This window comes from Astyanax mexicanus, chromosome 6 (genome assembly GCF_023375975.1).
Source record: "Astyanax mexicanus isolate ESR-SI-001 chromosome 6, AstMex3_surface, whole genome shotgun sequence".
NCBI classification, from domain to species: Eukaryota; Metazoa; Chordata; class Actinopteri; order Characiformes; family Acestrorhamphidae; genus Astyanax; species Astyanax mexicanus.
Window position 1 is genome coordinate 57,075,671 of NC_064413.1, and position 10,981 is coordinate 57,086,651.

The following is a 10,981-nucleotide window of genomic DNA, read 5'->3' on the forward strand; positions in this document are numbered from 1 at the left end:
GCGTTACCTGCGCTCCCTGTGTGCTATGGGATGTTGTTGCCGGGTGATGAAGGTGCTCCCCCACACCGGACTGCTGTGGCTGTTCCTCATCCAGCCCACCGGGGGCGCCGGCGTGTACGCAGCGCTGCTGAAACCGTGCTCCGACTCAGTCTCTGTCGCCAACGACGACGCCGAACTGCCCATCGCCACCTCGACCGTAACCGCGGGAAACCAAACACGCGAACACACACTGCGGTCAGGTGTTCTCAAACCTCTCCTCGACCTGTCCGGTTCTAGAGTTCTCCATTTCATACACACATCGCCGAGTGCACACACACTCTCACACGCTCTCGCACTTTTACGTGCACTCTCGCGCTACAGAGTCCGCAGCATGGCCTCCGCTCAGCCTCTCAGACAGCTGGAGTGACAGAAACAAGGGCACGAGTGTGTGTGAGAGACAGCCGCTCAGCTAGAGAGTGTGTGTGAAGCCTCCACTCCAGGGTGTGAGAGTGTGTGTGAGAGAGAGAGAGATAGTTCTCTGTGTTACAGAGAGAGAGAGAGAGAGAGAGAGAGACAGTGTGTCTGAGTGATGGTCACTCTACTAAAGTGTGTGAGAGAGCACTTAGACTCATGTAGGAAACACGAGACGCTCACTCTGCTGGAGTGTCTGTGTGAGCGGTCACTCTGGTACAGATGAGTGTGAAATGTTCACGACTGTTAGAGTGTCTGTTACAGTCACTCCACTAAAGTGTGCGCTCTTTGCTAGGGAGTGTGTATATAAGTATATAAGTGTTCACTCCTAAAAGAGAGTGCATGTGTGAGACAGTCGCTTCTCTAAATGAAAGAAATTATCACTTTTCTAAGGTGTGTATGTACAAGCCTTCACTACTCAAAGAGTGTGCACGTAATGTACTAAAGCGTCAATGTACTAAAGAGTGTGTATAAAACAGTCACTCTTCCGAAGTGTGTATGAGAATTAGTCGCTCATGTTAAAGAGTGTGCATGCATGAATGTTCACTCCTCTAAAGAGTGTGTTTGTATGAGAGATAGCCACTCTGCTAAGTGTGAGACAGTCATTCTCCTAATGTGTGTATGTTAGATGGTCACTCTGCTAAAGCTTGTGTAATAAAGAGTGAAAATTTGTCATGGTCACACTTCTAGAGTGTGTATCTGTGAAGATCACTCAGCTAAAGCGTGTGACTTTAAAGAGTGTGTCTGTGGATGGTGTGGTGTAAGATGGTGTCGGGCACTCCTCTAAAAAGAGTGTGAACGTGGACGAATGTAAGCCAGTGTTGGTCACTCCTTTAAAGAGTGTGCCTGTATGTAATGCGGAGTAGTGTGAGATGGTATCGGTCACTCTTCTAAAAAGTGTGCCCTTGGGTGATGTGGTGTGAAATGTTGTTGGACACTCTTTAAAGAGTGTGTCTTTGTGGTGCGAGAAGGTGTTGTTCACTCTTCTAAAGTGTGTGCTTGTGTGTGATGTGGTGTGGTGTGAGTTATTTCGGTCACTCTTCTAAAGAGTGTGCTTTTGAGTAATGCGATATAAGATGGTATTGATCACTTCTCTAAAGAGTGTGTCTGTGTGTGATGTGGTGTGCGATGGTGTTGGACACTCCTCTAAAGTGTCTTTGTGATGTGGGATGGTGTTGGTCACTCCTCTAAAAAGTGTGTGCCTGTGTGAGATGTGATGTAACGTGAGATTTTGTGGTCACTCCTCTAAAGAGTGTTCCTGTGGACAGTGAGAGATGTTCGCTTCTCTAAAGAGTGTGTCTTTGTGATGAAAGATGGTATAGGTCACTCCTCTAAAGAGTGTTCCTGTGGATGGTGCGAGATGGTCACTCCTCTTCCTGTGTGTGATGGAATCGGTCACTCCTCTAAAGAGTGTGCATGTGTGTGATGTGTGCTAAAGAGTGTGCATGTGGGCGAATGTGAGTCAGTGTCGGTCACTCCTCTGTCCACTTCCTCTCCTCAGAAGACCCGTTTTCCCAGAATGCTGTGCAGCAGCTCCGGCTCTGGCCCACTTTCGCGCTGTGTATTAGCCTGGGAGCCCCTCTCTCGCGCGCTGCCCCCCTCGCCCTCGCTCACAGTGTTGGAGGAACCGGCCTGCGCGAGCCTCGTCTCGGTGCTGCAGCTGTTGGGAGGATTAGCCGCTGTGCGTGTGCGCGAGAGTGAGTGTCTGTGCGCGAGAGTGTGTGTATGTTTAGCATTAGCCTCCGTTAGCACTGCAGGGGGAAGAAGCCTCTCTCTGTGCTCCTCTGGAAAAAAAAGAAAAAGAAAAAACACAACAGCAGCAGCAGCAGCAGCAGCAGCTCTACCCCTCAGAGTCAGGATAACCGGAGCCCCTCCCCCGGCGCGCGACAGCAGCTCTACCCCGCAGACTCCGGCAGCAGGAGATGCTCGTCCTTGCGCGAGAGGCTGCTGATACTCCACCGCTCTCTCTCTCTCTCTGATCAGATGCTGCTCTGCTTTCGCGAGGATTACTGCGAGTCAGCAGCACGCATGCGCACCAACCCGCAGAGAACAGGGCTCTGTTCAAGAAACCTCTGTGACACACACACACACACACACACACACACACACACTCGCGTGCACACACACACACACACACACACACACACACACACACAGCTCAAGTGAACCACTGCTGCTTTAAAGGGGCTGTGTGATCTCAGGACACACACACATTTTAGTACAGTCAACTGATTAAAAAATGTTATACGATTAATCACAACAATATTCTGTGATTAATTGCAATTAATCGCAAGATGTTATAGGGGATATCTAAACGTAAATAAAATAAATATGCAATTAAAATGCAATTATATTTATTTTAGTGGTGTCAATTAAAATATTTGTATGTACTAAAGGTGTGTCATATTGTATACAATATTATCACCATTTTTGAATATTGATATTATACCCTAAAAATAGGGTGCCATATCATATAATTATCACAAAATAAAATTCACACTGTTTTCATTTCCCATTATATATCTACTAGAGACAGATTATATCTGTCCAGTATCATTTATTTTACTTTAATCCTGAATATATGGAGATATATATCTGGAGTGTATTATTATTAGTATCATGAAATTCTGGATCATTGACTTCTGTTACAAATCTGATAAAATTCTTGTATTTTTATGTAATTTTAATTTTGTTACAGTAGTGTATTGTTGAAAAAAAGGTTTCTAATTCAGGGCTTTAATTTAGTCATATCGCCAAGAGTATCATTATAGCATAAATAACATGAAAAATCATGATATTATTTTAGGGCCATATCGCCCACCCCTGGTATAAAGCCAACGTAGGACGCAGGAATAAAGAACGCATGATAAATTGAACAGAGAAAAAAGCTACTTGTAATAACACTTTTAAAGCACAATAAATTAAAGTTAAAATTCCAGTAAAAATGGTGCAAAATGTCAGATATCTAACGTGAAACCAGACAAATTTTTAAGATCCAGAGATGACCAGACATCCTCTGTCGCCCACATGTATAACACCATGAAAGCCCAAGCCATGGAACTACCTCCACTGTGTTTCACAGATGAGCTGGTATGTTTAAAATCATAAGCAGATCCTTTCTTTCTCCAAACTTTAGCCTTTCCATCACACTGGTGGTAATCAATAATCTTCATCTCATCAGTCCATAGGATCGTCTCTGCACTTCATGGCAAAAAGCACACCAACACTTGTTTTAGAGCTTTTCTTTACAGAACTCACAATGTTTTAGTCGTCAACTGCTGTGGTTTTCCTGCTGTTCAACTTCTGTTACTCAGTACACCAGTGACGACTTTCTTCTTCAGGTTATTCCAAACAACTGTCCTGAATACGGCCAATATTTACACTTTCTGCAGTGTATTACAGTCTGTCAGAATGAGTACGTGGATCATATAAACATTAGCATTTTCCATAAAGCAATTTACAATTTGAAAATCAAACTACACAAGCAAAAATTAGACATTACTACTTAAAAATAAAGTTATTGGTTACTTGGTTACTGGATGTAAGTATTGCTGATACGCTAAAATCAAACATCTTTTGGACACAAGCACACGATTACGCACAAACCACGTCACCACAGTCATTCCATTACCGCTATGAGGAAATAGAACCATCCTGACTGGTCTGACTGGAACACACACACACACACACACACACACACACATACACACACACACACACACACACATACACACACACACACCTGCTGTGTTGTGTGAAGGCCAGCTGTTGCTATAGGGGCTCAAAGCCTTTCTCTCTCTCTCTTTTTTCTGACTCATATCTGCAGCAGGTGCTGCTGAGTAACAGGTGATACCAGGAAAAAGAGACAGAAAGAGAGAGAGAGAGAGAGAGAGAATAAATAAATAATTCTTTTTTCTAAATGCTGGTACTACCCTGTATTGTTGAGAAGGGACAGTAATAATAGTGTAGTGTGGTTTAGATTTGTCAGACTTCAGTATTTTCACTGTATAATAATAATAATTATAATACAAAATAAAAAAATAAAAAATTATAATAAATATTTGAGGGTAGTTTTGACTATGTTTTAAATTGGAATACTGAGTTACTCTGAGTTTATCTGAGATTTAATGGACAAAACAAACACTATTTTAGCTCCATATTCCACACTCAACAACCTGGAAAGAATTAACACCCCATCAGAGAGAGATACAGAGAGAGATAAAGATAGAGAGAGATAGAAAGAGAGAGATATAGAGATAAAATGAGAGAGAAAGAGATTAGATATAGTTTGAATAAATAATCTCAAGGCAGGTTTGATGCTTTCAAATTAGAATATTGTACGGTTCTGTGTTACTGAGTTTAAGTGAGAGTTTTAATGGAGAAAATAAACTTGAGTGTAGCTCCATATTCCACACTCAACAACCTGGAAAGAAGAAACGTGCCATCAACTGTGTGTGTGTGTGTGTGTGTGTGTGTGTGTGTGAATGTGAGAGAGAGAGAGAGAGAGAGAGAGAGAGAGAGAATAAGAGAGAGAGAGAAACTGCAGAATATATAAAAAGTAATGTACTTTTTGAACAGTAGTTACACTACGTTACATTGCCCTGTGAACTTTGTCACATTGTCACATGATAAACTCACAGCTCTTATCACTCCTGTTCATAAGTGTTTCATAACAGATACATAAATGTACATAAAAGAGTCAAATGTATAAAATTATTGATCACAACAATAATATATGTAATGAAAAACTTGTGATAATAAATAAATAAATAAAGGTTGGTACTTCCCTGTATTGTTGGGAGGGAGGAAGTAATAATACTGTATTGTTGTTTAGTTCGACCTTTCTGACCAGAGCTTCCTCTCTGTATCTCAGGGTAGTTTTAAAGCATTTTAGAGTAAAATCTTTTAAAATCCTGAGTAAAAATGTAATTAATAAGTGAGGAAGGCTGATAGTGAGAGTTAGTTATGATATTTTATCCATATTTCAGCACAAATAAAAATAAATCTCTGCAGCTTTTAAACTCGACAGTAATAACGCAGAGTTATATCACTAAATAAAGCCTTTATGATGTTACCAGGCTCTGAAACCTTGGTAACGTGATTAATCTGTGTAAAAATAATATACACTGCTGCCTTAACATCATGCTCAACATACCAACGTTTCTGTTATATTTCCACGTCCTACTTTTATCCACACTTGAAAATTCTCTGAATATCACTGAGTACAACGCTTAAAGCTTTTTTTCTTTAGAAATTATATTAAAATATTGATTTAAATATTAAAAGAAAGGGTTTTTTTTTTACTTTATGACTAAAGATCAGTTTATCTTCAACTCTATTATTATTATTATTATTATTATTATTATTATTATTATTATTATTATTATCATTACTACTATATATTAGAACAGGGGTATCCAAACTTCTGCATGCCACTAAAACTCCTCTTACATATGTACACTGACAGACAGCAGCATGTGACTACAGCGCGCGCACACACACACACACACACACACACACACACACACACTACACAGTTTTATTCTGTATCACCTGTTACTCAGCAACACCTGTTATAAACAGCGGCCAAATCAACAGAAGTGTGTGTGTTTAGATCATCATACTGCACACACACACACACAACATAGATCATCAACAGTAAACAGCTGTGTGTGTGTGTGTGTGTGTGTGTGTTAGCCCCACCCTGTGGAAGCAGACTGACAGACTGTGGACAGTCATCCAATAATACACTGAGACTCTACACCGTTCACAAGTTTAAGTTTCTGAGCAGGTTAGCTGCTATGCTAACAGCTAGCCTCACCACGACTGTTGCAGAAAAGCAGGAGGAGGAGGCGTGGCTAAACACATGGTATTAGTTTTGGTGCTGTAATGTGACACGCAAACATACAGTGTTTTTTTACATACGGCATTTGGACTAACGTAGACACAGTCATACTGTAACACAGTCATACTGTAACAGGGAAAACAGTCACGCTGTAACATGGACACAATCATACTGTGAAACAGTCATAGTGTAACACGGACACAATCATACTGTAACACAGTCATGCTGTAACACAGTCATGCTTTAACACAGTCATGCTGTAACAGGGAAAACAGTCACACTGTAACACGGACACAATCATACTGTGACACAGTCACACTGTAACACGGACAAAGTCATACTGTAACACGGAAAACAGTCATGCTGTAACTCGAAAAATGGTTGCGCTGTAACACGGAAAACAGTCACGCTGTAATGGGAAAACAGTCACGCTGTAACACGGAAAACAGTCACGCTGTAACACAGAAAACAGTCATGCTGTAATACGGAAAACAGTCACGCTGTAACACAGAAAACAATCATGCTGTAACACAGATTTAGGCTGGCTGTAACACACACAGACTGACTGTAACACACACACAGACTGGCTGTAACACACACACACAGACTGACTGGCTGTAACAGACTGACTGTAACACACACACAGACTGACTGTAACACACACAGACTGACTGTAACACACACACACACACACACACAGACTGGCTGTAACACACACAAACTGACTGGCTGTAACACACACAGACTGACTGGCTGTAACACACATACAGACTGGCTGTAACACACATACAGACTGGCTGTAACACACACAGACTGGCTGTAACACACACAGACTGGCTGTAACACACACAGACTGGCTGTAACACACACAGACTGACTGACTGTAACACACACAGACTGGCTGTAACACATACAGACTGGCTGACTAACACACACTGACTGCCTGTAACACACACAGACTGACTGGCCGTAACACACATACAGACTGGCTGTAACACACAGAGACTGACTGTAACACACAGAGACTGGCTGACTGTAACACACACAGACTGGCTGTAACACACACAGACTGGCTGACTGTAACACACACACACACACACACAGACTGGCTGACTGTAACACACACAGACTGGCTGACTGTAACACACACACACAGAGACTGACTGTAACACACACAGACTGGCTGTAACACACACACACACACACAGACTGACTGTAACACACATACAGACTGGCTGTAACACACACAGACTGACTGTAACACACACAGACTGGCTGACTGTAACACACACACACACAGACAGACTGACTGTAACACACACAGACTGGCTGACTGTAACACACACACACAGACAGACTGACTGTAACACACACATACACAGACAGACTGACTGTAACACACACACACACACACACACACACACACACACACACACACAGACTGACTGTAACACACTGTAAGGGAGACTGTAGTGAAACTCACACTCGGTCAGGCTGTTGGTTCGGTGTGTAAATAAAGAGAAGGGCTGATTTCCGGTTCCGATATCGCGATATCGCTCCTCCCCCTTCTCCTAAACACACACACACACAATCTCTCTCTTTGATCTGGCCGGCTGCCCGCGCGCTCCTCACTGATCTTTATGGCGGTAAAGCTGTTGAACGTACCCGGATGATGACTCCGTTGTCTCGCGCTAACTTTTCCAGCCGCGATCCAGAACAACTTCCTCCTGCACGTCCCCGCGAGCCGCGCGCGCTCCCGCTCCTCATCTCGCCACGCGCCGCGTGCTGGTCCGGTCCATGTCCGCGCGCCGGTTCGGCGGGCTGGGCTGGGCTGGGCTGCGTTGCTGTGTCTCGGTGTCGGTGTGCTCGCGCTGTGCCGCCGCCTCTCCGCGCGCTGATCCGAGCCCTGCTCTAATCTCACCGCTCACCTCAAACACCCCCACCGCGCACGCGCACTGCGGGGGCGCGCTCCAATCCGCTCCAACCCCTAACCCCCCTAGTGAACTCCGCTCACTTACTTATTCCCTCACACTTATTCACTCACTCACTTATACACTTACTTATTTACTCACTTATTCACTCATTCACTTACACACTCACTCACTTATTCACTCACTCACTTACACACTTACTGACTCAGTCACCTACTCACTTACTTATTCACTTACTCACTTATTCACTCAGTCACCTATTCACTCACTTATTCACTCACTCACTTATACACTTACTTACTCACTCAGTCACCTATTCACTCACTTATTCACTCACTCACTTATACACTTACTTACTCACTCAGTCACCTATTCACTCACTTATTCACTCACTCACTTATACACTTACTTACTCACTCAGTCACCTATTCAATTACTTAATTGTTCACTTATTTACTCCCTTGCTCACTCACTTATTCACTCACTCACTTATTCGCTTACTTATTCACTCACTCATTTATTTATTTACTCACTCACTTATTCACTCCCTCACTCACTAATTTATAAACTTACTTATTTACTCACATTTATTCACTTACTTATCCACTCACTCACTTATTCACTCCCTCCCTAACCTCTCTTATTCACTTACATAAATTCACATACTAACTTATTCACTCCCTCCCTCCCTCCCTCACGTATTCACGTACGTAATTATTTACTCACTCCCTCACTTATAGATAAATAAAGATAACATTTCTACTCAAGTAACATAACAAAGTATTTATGAACTGAAAAACTGCGTAAAAACAGTTTCTTCATTTTGAGTGTAGCTTGATACAGAAATATTGAACTGCTAAACGGTACACTGACCTTCATTACTTCACATCTCTGCTATCTCATTATTTTGAGATACTATCTCATTATTCTGAGATATTTTTGTGTTTTTTTAAGTTCTTAATCCTAGTACAGAAACTCAAATACTCTGATACTACTGACAAGTTAAACACTGATTATAGTACTAATACAGTACTCAGTAGTACTGAGGGAGGTGTAGTAATAATGATATTAGTGCTGGAAGTAGTGCAGGAACTCTGCGCCCTACTGAGTGCCCTACTCTCCACCCTCACTCGCGGATTGGAACACAGCCCGAGACCCCGCCGCTGTTTCCGCAGCGCAGCGCGAGAGCAGCGCGGTCTGCGCTACAGCCGCGCGCAGACGGGTTTAGAGAATACGGATCTGCGGCTTTACGAACAAACCTTTACTAAACCGCTGGATTAAACCGAGATTTAGATCAGATCTTTCACATCCAGACCCCAAACTGCTGCAGCTCTTAAGGTGGAACGAAAAGTTCCGGTGAAGATGCTTTCTTCACCCAAACCACACCCATTATTTAATTATTTATTAATCAATAAATAATCAATTATTTATGTATTCAACCATTTGTTTTATTATTATTATTATTATTATTAAAATAATTGATTCATTTATTTCATTATTTAATAATTTATTATGTAATAATTAATTATTGAATCATTTATTTAATAATTAATTTCATTATTTACCCATTTTCTTTTTAGTTTCATGATTAATTGAATTATAAAATCATGTATTACATTACTAAATTATGTATTACATTACTAAATTATGTATTACATAATTTAATAATTTATTTTACTATTAAATAATTTATTTAATTATTTAACCATTTATTTTATTATTTCATTATTTATTTTATTATTTATTTCATTATTTATTTTTCATAATATTATATTTTTTCTTAATTAATTTAATTATAAAATCATGTATTACATTATTAAAATATTTATTGAAATATATAGTCATTTATTTAATTATTTCATAATTTATTTCATTATTTAGTTAATTATTTAATCACTTATTTTATTATTTCTCCACAGTATTTTCAGTTCCTGTATTTTCAGCCGCTGCTTCTGTTTCTGGATTAGTTTCCCTGCAGCTCCATCTAGTGGACACATACAGGAACCGCAGCGCCTCCAGTAACCATTAAATACTCGAATTTAGTTTTCCAAAATAAAAGACCCCCTATATGTTTGTGTAATTGGTTGTAACTTGGATTAAAATTACATTTGGGTAATGTAATTACTATAATTAATAATTAATAAATATAGAAATAAATATTTGACTGGTTGCACCAAATACTGCACTGCTCCACCGCCTCCGTTTTAAATTTTATATCCTTTTATATTCATATATTTCCTTTGTATTGTTACCTATTCTCCTGTGTAAGAATAGCGCTGCAGGTTACAGTAGCAACATAGTGACTGTTGGTTTCTAAAATGAATAATAAATAGAAGAACAGAGTTTCCAGTGTTTCTAATGCTGGTCAGTATTGCCAGTATATACTGGCACGTGAGTCCAAGTTGTAAACAGCATGACCTACTGTACTCTCTCTCTCTCTCTCTCTCTCTCTCTCTCTCTCTCTCAGACGCCGGCTGCTGATGGAGAAGCTGTACTCTGTATTACTGTACTCTCAGTGTTTCTGTTACAGTATTAAAACTATTTCATAATATGTGGAATCTGTGAGCTGTCACTTAAAAACACATTACATGCCATATGTATGAGATTATTTATATTTTATAACCAATTAAAGCAGCAGTCCTTAATCATTTTTATGTAAATTAAAAAAATAATTTTTTATGTTAAGATGAAGAGTCATATCAACAGGCACTTTTCTATTGAAATTAAGCTTTATTTGTGTGAATGAGCTTAAAAC

The 10,981-nt window shown here is 40.5% G+C and overlaps 1 protein-coding gene across 3 annotated transcripts in view; it reads right to left on the bottom strand.

Moving 5' to 3' along the window:
- The window catches only part of capn15 (calpain 15), a 41,868-nt gene extending 33,627 nt beyond the window's left edge, over positions 1–8,241 (bottom strand). Inside the window, exons 1-2 of one of the 3 annotated variants that reach the window (XM_049480754.1) lie at positions 7,961–8,241; positions 7,779–7,866 (exon numbers count right to left, since the gene is read on the bottom strand). Coding sequence is in view for 1 of the 3 variants with exons in the window: in XM_049480752.1 (XP_049336709.1) it covers positions 8–291 (284 nt within the window). In the remaining 2 variants the exon portion in view is untranslated. Of the gene's footprint in view, positions 1–7; positions 2,407–7,778; positions 7,867–7,960 lie in introns of those variants that run through there. The other 2 variants (XM_049480753.1, XM_049480752.1) reach the window with 2 other exon arrangements.
- Between the last annotated feature and the right edge of the window lie 2,740 nt (positions 8,242–10,981).